The following is a 15,266-nucleotide window of genomic DNA, read 5'->3' on the forward strand; positions in this document are numbered from 1 at the left end:
TCTGTTTTGGTATTTAGATTCTTGTCTTAAGAGCAACAAATATTATGTCTGTTTACTTTTGCTACTATATAGAAAAAAAAAGTAGAATTTTACTGCATAGGATGATTCTACAGGATAGTACTTTGTGGCACAGAAGCATCCTTTTTGTGAACTTAGATCTCCAGCTTACATGATGGCGTCTGGCAAGTGATGTAGGAAAACATTACATTGATAAATAGTTAGAGAGGTCAGGCCCCATAATCTGTGCTTTGTTAGGGTGGAAGTTATGGTTTGTCGGGATGGAAATCCTTTTGGTGTAGTAAGTTCATTATGAAAAGTCCTCTAAAGCAAAAAAAGAAAAAGAAAAAGATAGTGTTAAAGAATAAAGTTCTGAATGTTGAAGTTTTTTTATTTTTTTTTATTATTATTTTTATATTGCACAGAAAAAAAGATGACTTTTGAGTGTTATGCTCCATTTATGGAAGCAAAATTCCTAGTCAAAAGGATAGAGGCTTTAGATTTTGCTCCATTTTTTTATTTTATTCAAATGGGGTGTATCAATTCATTAAAATGGTGGAGGCAAGCAATACCCAATAACTCCCTCAGCTATGCAGTGGGTTCTTGAAAATGAAGATATTTCCTATACTCTATGTAAATGGGGCTTCCTCAAGAGCATGGATAGTCCCTAAAGCCACATCAGGATACAATGCAACTTTCTTCCTCTGTTTCCTAGCACCATTAGGAAGCTTGATCTTGCTGGTCGGTGGCCGCTTCTCCTTTGGCTTATTCTTGTTGTCAATCGGATTTCCCACTTTGCATTTCTTAGCTGGCGAGACAACAAGAGCTCTTTTTTCAGAAGTAAGAGTAATGAACGGCCCAAACTCCAACTACACCAGCGTAAACGAAACCAACTACTTTTGTTTTTTTCACAAGTGATCAAAGCCGTCGCCACCGTGCGCTTGACGCTGGACACCGGAGCACTACCAGAGGTGGTGATCAACTGGCTACCTACATTCTCTTTGATGGAGCTTGCCTGAACTGGAGACTTAAACTGGCTACCTAAGCCGCTAAATTTGCAAAGCTAGGGCTTGCGCCGAGATGCTTGGAATGGTGAAGTACACTGACCCAATAGAAGCAAATAGATTGGGATTGGTGACCGGAATATAAGATTAGCCCAAAGGAGAAATTTTACAATGTGTTAACGTATGACATGCATACAATTATCTTAAAGTGGTAACATGAGTCCTTAAGTGGTAAATTTTCTTAGTTACCACATGAGTCCTTAAGTGGTAAATTTTCTTAGTTACCACATGAGTCCTCAAGTAGTAAAATGAGTCCTTAAAATGGTAAAATGAGTCCTCAAACTGGTTAAAATAGTTGATGTATGAGAAATGTTAATATACCATAGCCTTACCCAGCCCAAAGAGCATGGGCCTGAAAAAGATTATCGCCGAGCAAAGCCCTCAAAACCTGTAGATTAGAACCTGAAACCCTAATATTAGGGTTAGGGTTTCCAGTAGGTTTTGGTGCACCAATAACAAGACCATCAGTCTCCTTCGAGAATGGAGGACCCAAGCTGCCTGATTTGGGGTGCTCGAGAAGAACACACACTCGAAAATCCCACAAACTTCTTGTATTTTAATTGAAGAGTGGCAAAGACACCTGAGCTGTATCAACAACATAAATTCTTGATACACTTCGATCTCCATGTCCTTACTATTTTTCCGCGTTTGTAAAATCTTCTCAGCAATAGCTATCATATCTGGATGTCTGGAACCATATTATGTAAAAAAAACTCTCGTTGCAGAATTAAATTTCCTTGAACTCATTCTTTTCTGATTAAGGCTACAACTAATGGGGGAAAAATGTGGGGAAAAAAAACCTTAACTTTTCTTTTTTTCTTGGGTTAAGGACCCAATATTTTATTACTTAACAACTTATGTTACGAATTCCACAACTCATATGGTAACAACAATGTAATTACACATGTGTAACAAAATATTAATCTCTCTCTAATAGCTGACTACTGAACCCTAGCTGACTTTCAGTTTTTCCAAATCGGCGCTCATCTGGTGGTGGCCGACAAGAGTGTCGACCTTGGTCGAGCTGCTGTGCTTGGCTGCTGCTGGACGGGGGATCGTTTCTAAGGCCTGGGTCCTAGGGATTGCTCTGCTAGGAGGCCTGACGCTGGTGTTCCGGCTTAGTCTTTATGTTCGCTGCTTTGTGTCTGGTAATGATAGGTACACTGGATTTCGGTTCAACATCAACTGCGCAGAGGAGGTTGTTCTTGGCGCGGATATGGTCTGTTGCGGTGGTGAAGCTCCTCGTTCTGGTTGCTGTGGTGGTAGACGTGGTCTTGTGCTCCTGCCGAATTTACATGAAGGGTGGAAGCAAGGCTTGGTTGGGCCTGTTGTTGGGCTTCTGGGCCTCTAGTTTTAGGTTTAGTTCTCGTAAGTAGAACCCTAATTTTTTAGGGTACTATGCTTGTTAGTTCTTAATAAGCACTAATGAGTGTACTTACTTGGCCTATTTACTATGTGTATTAACATAGTTTATAGGCTTGCTTTTTAATAAGTGAGCATGGATGTTCGTTAATGGATGGTACTAGATATATATACCACTTTTTCTTATTTGCCCTCTAGGCAGTAGAAAGGTATGTAATGTACTGCTCTAACTTGAGACTATAATGAGAAATCGTTTATGATTTGATTAAAAAAATATATATTATATGGCAACAAAAAAAAAAAAAAAAAAAAGATGTCTTCATTACGTTAAATAAAGTTGTCGCAATTAATATCACAATGTTTTATCTCTTGTAATATGTTGATGTAGAACGAATGGCGGTCCGAATTGAAGAACAGATCGATCGTGGAAAAGGAGGAAAACCCGGTTTGCTGCAACTTTGGCATTCAGTGTCCGAATCGCAATAATAGCTTTCCGGAAAGGGAACAACGCCAGGAACAAAATACGTCACGATTTGTGTGCTTTTTCGGGCTTTCGGGGTCGTTTAGGGCCTCAAAACTGCAATTTACTGTTTGTTTTGTTTTTACCCATGGGCTTTAGGGTTTCATTGTTAGTCGCCCTAGGGTTTCTTTTCTCATATATAAGCAACCTTAAATGGCTGCAGAACCTATCTTGTATCATATTATCAATCAAAATTGAGAGTTTTCTCATTTATCTCTGGTGGACTCCAGAATTATTGTTTTAGGTTTATTGCTTGTAAACCTAGGGTCACTTCCGACTGCGTCATATGTGATCAACTTTGCATGATTTTGCCCCCTATTTTATGTGATTGAGTTCTCACTACTAGTTTTCTTTCCTATATATATTACTTGTTGTATTCGATTTTATTGGCATTTCAAATAATTCAGACAGCAAATTACATGTCAAGGCTTCGTCTATTCATCGAGTAGACACATGTTATGGCAAGCCTTCTGTTTCTGAGCTGCTTGTTGGCATGCCTTAACTTTCTTCCGAAATTGGTTAGAATCAAATTCTAAACCTTTGCTCTTCTAGGAGGATATGCATGCATTTTGTGAAACTATAAAAAGGATCAATGGTAAGTTTGGTGTTGCTTAAGACCGCTAATTGTGAACAGTTTAAGCAGAATGGAGCAATGCTTCATATCAACGCAATTGCGCAGAACCACATTGTTAGTGCAATGTTTATTTGATTGGCATTTCCTAAGCGCAACAACCAAGAGTCATGTTTTCATGTAATAACTTTCTACTCTTGGATCCTTAGAAGAATGGAATGCTTCAAGCTTCATGCACAACTCTCATCATTCAGGTATGTCTTGCATACATGTGCATGCTTGTAAAGTGGTTAGGACTGAACTTGTCTTTAAATCCTATTGTAGGATGCGAAAATCTTTTCAATCCTAATGTACTGATATGCGAATTTTTGGAAGGTTTTATCCAAAGCATTCAAACTTTCTTAAATTGGTTTATGGGCTTTTCCTTTTAAACGTCTGATTTTAATCCATGGATAAAAACCTCTTTTGAAAAGCCTTTCCGTAGTAGAAACCCTAGGAGACCCTAGTTCATTCATATATTATATATATACATATATATATATATATATATATATATGTGTGTGTGTGTGTGTGTGTGTGTGTGTGTTTTTTTTTTTTTTTTTTCACGTTGTTAGGGTTGGTGCACCAGAACAGAAAACATATTACTGCTACGTTTATAAAGAGCTTTCTGATCTTTCATCCTTAGAAAGTATTGAGCCAAAATTGTTGAGAATTCTTCATGAGCTGTTCCTTGTTTAGCTCTTGAAGGACTATCAAATCCCAAAACTTTTTCTGTCAAAAAGTTTTCTGGTTTTATGCTTCATGTGTGTTGGTAGTTCATGCATGATTTGTGCCTTGAGGTGATTGACAACCGAGGTGAGAGTTGTGCCATCTCAAGATTGACAAAGGAGAACAAGGTCGCTGATTTGGAAGTAGCAAAGACGAGGAGACACCGCTGCCCACTAGATTGGTTCTAGTAGATGAGTTGTGTAAGATCTTTATGTACTTTCATATTCATATAGTGGATTGTTCACCGGCATAGTGCCCGCAGTTGTTTACCTCTTTGGAGGGTTTTACTGCGTCAACAGATCTTGTGTTATGTGTGATGAGTTTACTTTGAATGGTTTGGCTAATTGAGTAAAGCATAACATCGTCAGACTTATTGAGATTGATCTGCAGTTTCGTTTAGGATTCAAGTTGTGTTGCTATCCTGTATTAAGATGCGAACTGGCCTGCACTCCTAAGACTGATTCCTAAGTTGACATATTGATAAGTTCCGTTAGTTGGGAAATACATATCCATTCTGTAATTACACACATCTAAATCCTATATGGTATTTTGCATATAAGAAAATTGATCTCCAAAATGTTTGCTCCTCAACCCCTACATGTGTAGCACATGATCATGGATATTTAATACTATCTTTCTAAAACAATCTGAAACCTACATCGTAGTTCAACTTCAAATCTTCAACTAGCTCACTATCTACTGCTCTTCTTTCTGTCTTGATGGATCTGCTTAAGCTCTAACAAGAAACCTGTGATTCTTTCATCTAAGAAGGCTCATCGATTGGTATATAAAGACGGTGACACAATCTTTCATCCTGTATCACTTAGTAAGGAATCATCGATTGGTATATAAAGAAGGTCACACACACACACAAATTCAGTACACGCAATAAATTGGGCCAAAAATCGACATGTATGAGTATGGGGTGTGTATGTGACATTGTGCGCCAAGGTGGATGATCGGACTCATGAACCATATCATAAGCAAATCATGTGTCCGTCTATAAAACCTAGGTAAATAGCTAGGAGAGGGCAGGGCAGGCAGCAAAAATGCCTCATAGTCTTTAATTACATGCTACATGCTCTTGCCTTGACTTCAATTCTACACCAAATCGTTACTAAATTGGAGGCCATTTATTAGCGATAGCAAATGGTCTTCATCTTTTTCACCAAACTCTATCAAATAGTCGATCCTTAACTTTGACTAGTTTTTCTTGGATATCTCCGAATTTTAGGTGGCTCTGGTTCTTAACAGAAATTTTGATTTTTCAGCAGTGCTTTCAGTTATTCTAAGCATCCAGGTACCAACGAGACCAAAGAAAAACCAAAACTCTTTTTTCGTCTTTGAAGAAATCAAATTCAGTGCACTGACGTGCACTTGCATCGACATAAATGGATGGTTAGATTATATTAAATACACTCTTAGGTTATTAATAAAAATATTAATTATAAATATCAAGAGTTGAGATTATCTTATAAGTGTTGGGTCATTTGCACCGTCAGTACATAGAATAATTTCCAAGGAAAAAAAAAAGATCTTCTCTCTATATTTGTTGCTCATCTTTATCAACCACACCAAATGAAGCCTGAAATTGATTTGCAAAGCTTTGTGAAAAAGTAAAAAAGTAAAATAAAACATTGACGGGGGAAGCTGTGGAAAGAGGCGCCCTTGCCTGACCCACATAACCGACTCTTCTCTTCTTCATGTTATATAAAGGGCATTGAAAAAACAAAATATTGCATGGTCAAATACTCAAATCAAAATCTCCTCATCTCTCTCTCCCTCTGTGATCGAAATGAGTTGGAAACGGTTGAGGGGAATGCTGTCTGGTTCGAGACCATTAGCGGTTTGAAGAAAGCGAAGAACATAACCACCTGAATGATCTCGGACCAGGCTTCATTCCCCCCAACACTAACCTTTCATGCATCGATCAACATCATCTCTTCCAGAATGTGTAATTATGTAGGTATTTTTCCTTCTTCTTAACCTTCCTAGCCTCTTTATCATTCTATGCATGTACACATTCTTCATTCATTTGCAGCCTCAAGAGGGTTATGAAGAAAAGAAGCAACTTTAACTAAACAAGGCTCAGGTATAAATCACAGTTATTTTTACGGAAAAATAGAATTTAAAGCTTGACTTTTTATGGTTTTACATCTCAGTTCTTTGAAATTTCAACCCAGAAGAGCGCGATCCTGTTGCATATGAGAATTTCTATAATATATAGGACTTATAGGAAACAAAATAGTTACCACAGTTTATGCATATTCTTGATTGAACTTTGTTCTGTTATATATGAACCAGGAAGAATATCATAACACATATTTGAATGTTCTATTACCAGTAAATTATAGTCGTACACTACATGCACACTTAAATCCTACGATCTTCTTCACGGTCTAACAAATATTGTTTGACGAGAGAAGAAAAATCTTTCGGACATTAAGAGCTTTCGCCCGGTCCGGATCTTTGAAATATTGGATGGTGAAAGAAACCTACTTCAGCTGGGTTTGGTTTGAAATCCATCCAACACTTTCTTAGTTTGTATACCAAATCCGTTGAAAAACAGTGATTGCCTGGAGGGGGTTTGTGTGAAAATGTGACTGAAAAGGAACAAACAAAAACAAAGTAATATATTGTATATGCATCATCATCTTTTTGTGGTTGAAACTTTTGTCAATTTGGCTTTGCTTGTTGGGGTTTACAAAGAATATAAGCTGCCAAGAGAGAGCTTTAATATTCACTTTATGCGAATTCCATGAGATCTAGGGAGGGGAAGATATCAAAGATGAGCTTTGAATTTACTCCTTTATTTCCACCTTGAGACTGCAATCATAACCAGGGGCTCTCTTCCTTATAGTCTTGTACCCCCATATCTGTTCTTCACCTTTACTAAAAACCCCATGTGGGTCAAGATCCTGTAGTTGAAGATGAAAACACTTCACTCAAACTTGTGGTCTTGCTGAGGATAACTTAATTATTCTTAGCGTACACCCCACCACACTTATTTGCTGATATGTACTCATTGTCTGTACTCCATGTGGGTTCATTTAAAACCTTTCTAGGTTCATATGCAAGACTTAAAGACCATACCAAATATGTACTTTGGATCTCTACTAGTACTTGGTACGTATGAGAGTAGGGTATGGGAAATTCAGCTATGTACTAGAATGTTGGGTTGGCACGCAATTGAATACTCCATCTGAAATAGTGTTCCTTGTCTCCAATAATGTTATGTCACACGATTCAACAGTACTTGGTGTCGGTCAGTGAATCAATGAAGTTATCTAAAATGCAAACGCGGCACCGTACTTATTGAACTATCAAACTTACTTACATTGGTCTACCGTAGAACTTAAGATTTCAACTAGGGTGTTCAAGGACAAGTTAACATTTCAGATGGCTAATAGCTAGGCAATTCATGCTTTAGCCTTTTCATTGATCAAGGCAACCATTATTAATCCGTACAATCATAAGAAATAACAATGTAGATCGATTAGGATTCTTAGATAGGATGGATCAATGACACACAATCATATGTGATATGATATGATGCGCTTCATAATCGCGAAGGGGAAGTCAAAAGAGAAGAGAGACATACTGAGTATGTAGGATGTAAAGCAATTCCTATGCTCGATAAAGCCATTGGAATTGGAATTCCTAAACCTACATGGAAGATGGGTCATTTCTCGTATACTTTTGTGTACTACTTTTTTTGTGATTGACCATTTGAAACTTCTGTAAAGTGTTCAACACGGATTAAAATTGGTCTGGAAAGTTCATTTTAAAAGAATGAAAGAAAAAAAATTGCTGGGCATCACCATCGCAAAAATTTTGCAAACACAAAGTAAGAACCTCCTTTAATTCAATAGTTTAGGCATGTATATAACATGCATAGGTTATGCATGTACTAATAAGAAAGTGACAATCAGAGGGGCGCCCATTATATGCCTTGGGGTTAATCCTAGAAGGAAAAAGCCTTTAAAAGCCCGCCCTTGAATTTTTAGGCCTGAAGATGAAAATAATGAAAGGGGTGGACTAGTCTCATGCGGTTTCATGTTCAAGTCTAAGATGATCTTTGTAGCTCAATGAGTTGAAAGAACACCCATACATGTACAACTAGCTAGTGACATTTGCTAGTTTTTGCACAATTAGGCAGATGTTGAGATAATTTTAGGTTACCTGCTCTTTACGGGTTGAATTCAAGTCATTCCTTCCCCGAGAACAAAGAGAAAAGGCCTAACCATTCATCATCAACGATGGGGATGGGGAGACAAGAAGATATTATTAGCAAGTGCTTAGCTCAGTTTCTTGCATTGTTCATTATTATGCACGTTTAACTAATGTCCATTTTTTGTAAACTTTTTCTAACCCGAGACATAGAATAAGATCACATAGATTAGAATACGTACTATGCATAGAAATGTTCTAATATAGAGTGGAATCAAACACCAAAGAGGTTGACAATAGTAAAAATGGTCTTCAACAAGTTTAGTAACGAGCATAACGGCCCTATTATTCTGATGGAGAAAAGAACCTATAATTAGCTTTTCTGAAAATTGCAAGAGAAGGGGGGATGCAGTTCCTTGGAAAAGATATAGGCTTCAACCGACTAGTGTGCAGTTCCTTGCAAGATCATATAGCGGGTGCTCACGACAGTCTTTGGCTCTAAAAGATGTATCCCAATGTACTGAGTTGTAGGTATTCTTCAAATGATCCAATCGGTATATATAGATGTCTTTTTAGTTAGACAATCAATTATATGCGATTCAACGAGCACAGCTTCTTGTAAGTAAGAACTCACTGATTAAGTTGAAATCTAGTCACTTCCACAACCAACGCCCTAGAGGGATGAGATACAAGAAGAACATATGTTTTCTAGTTTTACCCTATCTTACTTTAATCTTTAGTTGTGGTTTTTGAAGGAAGTACAAAGAAACTCTTTGAGAGAAATGTGACAACTTTCACCACCACCACCATGAACCTTAATAACTTGATGATCTCAACTTTCTTGATGGATCAAACTAACCTCATAAAGGGCCAAAGCCTTCGAGTTGGATACTAGAAATTAACCTATGCTTTCTTTAAGGATTGTGTTGCTATCATTTAAGAGCTATGTTGCTATCATTTATAAAACAAAATGAATTTCTAGGTTGTACAGGTTGTTCCGAACCAAAAGAAAAGATTTGTGCAGTTTGTTGAATTAGACCATATGGCCTGGGAAGAGATGGACTTTTTTTAGCAAACATGAAGCGTGATAGAAAACAACAAGCTCAAACTTTTCCCTTTTATGTTTTATCTTTCTGTCATGGTTTTAATAGATAATAAATGAAATTATTTTTCATAAATTTATCTATGAGTCTATGCAAAAATGAAAAGTATTAAAGCGTACGTAGATGAAGGAGAAATTTTTCTGTCCGCACGGTACACCCACCAATTACAATCATTTATTTAAAATTGATCTTTTAAAATTTTATACTTATAAAACATTAAAACCGCAGCAAATATTGACTGAAATTCTGAAATTATCTCGCCTCCACTCTCTTATTGGTCAGCCGCACCATACACGTTCCACAGCGACAGCTCTGAAGAACTACTTCACATGAAGATTTTTTTTTATTTTTTTATTTTATTTTTTTGGTCTCTACGTCACAAGAAGATTCTAGTAAATAGACATAATAAAAAAAAATGAAAATTATATAGTGCTACTTGTGGCTTCCAGGTAAAAGTTCGAGTCAGTGCCAGATGTCACCATGTTACTGCAAAAGTCCACTGATGTGTCATACACCCTTAAACACCCAATCCCTCAACCGGACAAAAGAATATCTCAACAGTTAAACCGTCGTTTTTCTTTCCCAAAATATCAATCTTATCCTCTAAAAATTTCCCAGGCACCTTCAACCGCAACCCCCACTCTCCCTCACGCGCCCGTGTACCACACCCTCTGTTCCCAAGCGCCAAAACTCCAACAATCATTACCTCAATTAACGGCCCTGACACCTCCACGTCATATTACCGTACCGTCAAAACAAACCGCCTAAAATTTTCTCTCTCTAGAAAATTTCTTCCTTCTCGAATTGAAATTTTGGATCGCCGATCAATTATGTAGATCGGCTTTCTTCTTCTTCTTCTTCCTCAGCTCTCATTTTCTGGGGAGAATTTGGATTCTTATTTTCTCATTTTCTCGGAGAATTTAGGGTTTCACAGAGAGAAATGGAGGAAGCGGTGTTGGATCTGGTGGAGTTCTTCACGAACCCTACGATCACCGAAACATTCGTCGACATTTTGCTCTGCGCAGTTCCGATATGGCTGGCCGTGATGATCGGCCTCGTGATCGGATGGTCCTGGAGGCCGAGGTGGACCGGTTTGATCTTTCTCGGTCTGAGAAGCAAGTTCCGGTCCTTCGTCTGGACCGCGCCGCCGGGGTTCGGCGCCCGCCGCCTCTGGCTCGCGTTCACGGCGTTCTCGGCTTTCTCCATTTGCCGTACGATTTGGTCCAAGGGGAGGAGCAAAGCGGCTTCGTCGTCGCCGGCGGCGTCGGGTTCGGCGGCTTCTGGTTCCGTTGCGGCGGCGAGTCGTTCTGCTGAGAGCGGCGGCGACATTGTTGAGTGAGTTTTTGTAGTTTTTTTTTTTGAGCTATTTTCAGGTTTTTGAGTGCTGAATTTGTGTTGTGTGCGTTTTGGATGCACATTTTGCTTTTTGAAGATGAAATCTTTAACATTTTAATTAGGGACTTTGAAGTGCACATTGGTTGTTGCTCAACGAAATCGAATTCATAGTGATAATCGGAGAAAGTGAAATTCTGGTGGTTGGATTTAGTGGGAACATAATTTGTTTTAATGTATACATTGGCGTTTTCTAACCTACTCGAAACAGGTTAGCTAAATTTAACTTATAAAGCTGATTGGGGACAAGGTAGAGTTAAATGACTTTGTATACTCCGAGTAGGGAGATGGAAGAAGTCGTACGTGCTATATTTCCATGAGATTGCTTTAAGGGATACAGAGTCGTTTCCCCTGTTACGTTATCATTTTCAATGTGTTGGTTGGTCTGAGTTTGGTGATGCTACGAAGTTGGAACTGTTTAGAGGCGATTCTTTTAAAATTGGATGTTTTACTACCTCAACGTGACGGGAATTGGTATTTCTGGGATGGTTAGGCAAATACTTGATTGCAGTTTTGTTACGTCCTGGATGAAGCTGGAGATTTTTATTCGTCATCTCACCCTGACAATCAAACTGTAGTTGGAAGAGTCCTTGGAGCTCAGTATTGACTCTGCCCTTAAGTGCGGTTAATTTTTCAGAGTGATGACTAGAAGGTCCATAGCTTATTCCAGGTGGTAGCACATCTCAAAAACAGAATTGGTTTCCTCCTGGCTTGACTATCCCATACTTCTCCAGAGGGTACTTTATCACAGCTTCTCTCAAGCCATTGTATGCACCCTGACCTCAGTCATCACAGAATAGGTAGATACCAAGTCGAGGACAAGGCCACCTCCTTGGGCAGGGCCAAACAAATTGGGATTAATATGCAGAATTTTCCATTAACCGTGATTCCATCATGTTGAGGTAGTAAAATGTCCACTCAGAAACTAGGATGGTTCTGCTTGATGATGAATGGAAGTTTCCAACCATTCGGGAATTGTTGGAAGAGGCGGAATCTGTGCAGTAATACTTCATTTTTAGTTTTATAAAATAGTCATTCATATTGGTGGGTCTACTTGTGTTGTTACTGACTTACTGACATGTTGGTTAGTTTACTGGATTATGATATTATTAAGTGATCATTAATTTACTTAAGAAATGGGAAGTGTTTTGTTTTGACAGATGTAATATATCTGGTAGCTGTATGGATGTTGCGATACTAGTGTTGATACTGTTGCTCTCATTATTGCTTTGGAGAACTGTTGTACATGAAATATTGTTGTCACTAATTGCTTCGTGATACCTTTACTTTTCTCACAGACCAAGTGAAAAAGATGCACATAGATTGCAGGACGTTGTCACAGAAGCTGATTTGGACCACCTAGTGAATTTAATCGGAGGGAGAGATGGAGAATTGGAATGGCAAAGTTTGATGGAGAAAAACACCCCAACCATGGCATATAAAGCATGGCGCCATGACCCTGAGGTAGAATCTGAGTTTGACCTTACATTTTTCTTGACTATATAATTGCTGTGGTTCATCGGCTATATAGTTTGTCATATTTATTGATAAGTTGTTAGTGGGGATGTGTATTTTGTACATGTTTTGCTTTCTTTTACATCTTTTTTTCTTGTGACCCTCATTTAACAGCTTTCGTTTTCATGGATGATGCTGTCCTAGCCACTCTGTTTTGTAGAAGGGCACTTTATTTTCTTTTTCCACATTGACGCTAATGTGATTGTCAATTTATGTAGATTCCCCACCAAGTTTCTTGGCTACTTGGACACCTGCCTGTTTTTGAATTTTTTTTTAAATTTGTTCTCTATTATTGTGGAATAAAGCCATCATATACTTATTCAATCCCTTTCTCTTACCAAGATTCTCGTTTTACTACTTTATAATGTCATGTTTAGTACCTTATATTGTAGTTTTGTATCTAATAGCAGTCTTGCTTACCAGACAGGTCCTACTGTTTACTGTAGTAGAACTGTCTTTGAGGATGCAACTCCAGAGTTGGTTAGAGATTTCTTTTGGGATGATGAGTTTCGACCTAAATGGGATCCTATGCTTGCATATTGTAAAATATTGGAGGAATGCCGGGATACTGGAACTATGATTGTTCACTGGATTAAAAAGGTCTGTGGAACATGAGAGTGCATGCACTCTGTGTTTATGTTTGATCACTTTTTAGTTGAAACATGTATTTGATTTCTCACTTTACTCCGCTATGCAGTTCCCTTTCTTCTGCAGTGATCGAGAATATATAATTGGTCGAAGAATATGGGAGGCTGGAAAAACTTATTATTGTGTGACAAAGGTACTTTTTTGAAGCACCTCAGCATTCATAGCCTCTTTCCTCAATTGATTATTATACCTGTCTGGAAGAGTAGATTGTGCCACTCTGTTATGATAGGGGAGGAAGTTATAGTTTCTGGGAGATCAATAATAGTGTGCAGCGTAATATATTTCACATCAGAGGAAAGGATTTAGAATAGAATTGTCAGGTCTTGGATTAAACTGAATTGATTATGACAGGAGCTGAACCGCGTTAAGTAAAAAGAAAATGATTTCATTTGATTGGAAGCATAAGAAATTGCTTGAGCTAGATTCGGAAGTTGGGGAATGAAACAAAAACATTAAGGGCCAAGAAATATAGTTTTTTGTTGTCGTCTGCAGTGTACTCTTGCTACTCTCTGCATCTTGTGCATCTTTTTTATTTTGTTAAATTTAATTTTCTTTTGGGTGAATGTGCATTTTTGATTTATCCTTTCTATGTTGAAAATCATTTGTTATTGTACTATGATTTGAAACAAATGTGACATACTTAGGTATGTTTAGTGCATACGTTTCTGAATCTTTTTGTGGTATCTCCAATATTGCAGGGTGTTCCATATCCGGGTTTGCCTAAGCGTGATAAGCCTAGACGCGTGGAACATTATTTCTCTAGTTGGATTATCAAGCCTGGTAAGAATTGTTAGTTAACTATATGAATTTTGCAGCAAGAAGTTTGTCGGTCTCTGTGCTACACTCGCATGTAATAGTACATGTTTAAGTCTCTTGGTTGTTTTATTCTCTTGGTTGAAATATACAGCGGAGTCACGAAAGGGAGATGGACAATTATCTGCATGTGAGGTTACCCTTGTCCATTATGAAGACATGGGAATCCCCAAAGATGTGGCTAAGTTGGGCGTCCGTCATGGGATGTGGTGCACTGTCAAAAAATTACACTCTGGCATGAGAGGGTACCAGAATGCAAGGAAATCTTCCGAGTCTTGTCTATCACAATGTGCCCGTATGGCGGGAATCACCACAAAGATATCTTCCGAAGGAAGCACAAATTATTTGCAGGTAGCACCGGGTGAAGAAGAGAAAAATCGAGCAGGGAGCAATGAGAGACAGAATAATAATAATGGCATTGATTGGAAATGGATAGTATTAGGGGGCACTGTGGCTCTGGTTTGTGGACTTCATACCGGTGTAGTAGGAAAATCATTGTTACTCGGAGCAGGGCAGAGAATTGCCCGAAAGTGAAGACTCTTTGAAGAGTTATATTAGTCTTCAATGTCGACTTCAACTCTGTATCTGCTATTATTTCTGCAGTTGTATTGGCACACAACGAGACATCAATTGTTACAAATTATGGTAAATTGTATGGGTAAAGTTTTGTATTGGCTTCAAGCCTTCAACAAATGCTTCTGAAATGGATGAGCCGGCCTTATATATCTAGAATTATGATGTTTTGTATTAAAGGATTAAAGGGACAAGGCGACGATAGTGCATTAGCTGGTGTTATTTGAATATTGGAATCCCACTTTTCACGTTCTACTAGTATCTTTTTCTAATATTTCAATCTACTGTTAGCGTTGTACATGATTTACTTAGGTTCGACTTGGGTTCAAAAACTTTCAATCTTGGTCGGTTTGAACAGTTGTTTGCAACTTTCAACTATTTCAGAAAAAATATATATATATATTAAAAAAATGTGTACCTATGGATATTGTCGGTGGAAGACTCCTATAAGTTACCAATGTCTCTTGCAATTATCATAGTTGCAACGGCGCGAGCTTGTACAATGAAAGCTTCTTCGAAGTTTTAAAAAAAGCTTCAATTTTGTTCCCCTTTTCCAGTTAAACATGTTGATGAACTTATATATATATATATATATATATATATATATATATATATATATATATATATATATATATAAGATCATTCTCAGGGGCGGATATCCACACCTAAGAAAAAAGGTGCGGATTTCCATTTTTTCCCCACTTTCCGATCACATTTTCACATCTTAGCCGTTCAGTTTTTAGGTCCTAATGTATAGATCATCTCTACAA

At 37.9% G+C, this 15,266-nt stretch overlaps 1 protein-coding gene across 2 annotated transcripts; it reads left to right on the top strand.

The window, feature by feature from the left end:
* The first annotated feature begins 10,300 nt into the window (after positions 1-10,300).
* On the top strand, positions 10,301-14,752 carry LOC133709449 (uncharacterized). Of its 2 annotated transcripts, none has more exons than XM_062135195.1 (6): positions 10,301-10,890; positions 12,270-12,411; positions 12,886-13,062; positions 13,160-13,243; positions 13,809-13,890; positions 14,018-14,752. In XM_062135195.1, exons 1-6 carry the CDS (start codon positions 10,496-10,498, stop codon positions 14,455-14,457), a joined length of 1,320 nt encoding a protein of 439 aa, XP_061991179.1. In that variant the 5' UTR covers positions 10,301-10,495; the 3' UTR covers positions 14,458-14,752. The 2 variants fall into 2 exon arrangements, with proteins under 2 accessions (XP_061991179.1, XP_061991178.1); XM_062135194.1 differs by having other exon boundaries at positions 10,303-10,890; positions 12,246-12,411.
* Positions 14,753-15,266: the final 514 nt, after the last annotated feature.

This window comes from Rosa rugosa, chromosome 5 (assembly GCF_958449725.1).
Source record: "Rosa rugosa chromosome 5, drRosRugo1.1, whole genome shotgun sequence".
Lineage (NCBI taxonomy): Eukaryota > Viridiplantae > Streptophyta > Magnoliopsida > Rosales > Rosaceae > Rosa > Rosa rugosa.

Coding starts and splice junctions, on each gene's coding strand:
- LOC133709449 (XM_062135194.1), top strand. CDS start 10,496: ATGGAGGAAGCGGTGTTGGATCTGGTGGAGTTCTTCACGAACCCTACG. Junction 10,891..12,245: donor AGCGGCGGCGACATTGTTGA/GTGAGTTTTTGT, acceptor CTTTTCTCACAG/ACCAAGTGAAAAAGATGCAC. Junction 13,891..14,017: donor TAGTTGGATTATCAAGCCTG/GTAAGAATTGTT, acceptor TGAAATATACAG/CGGAGTCACGAAAGGGAGAT.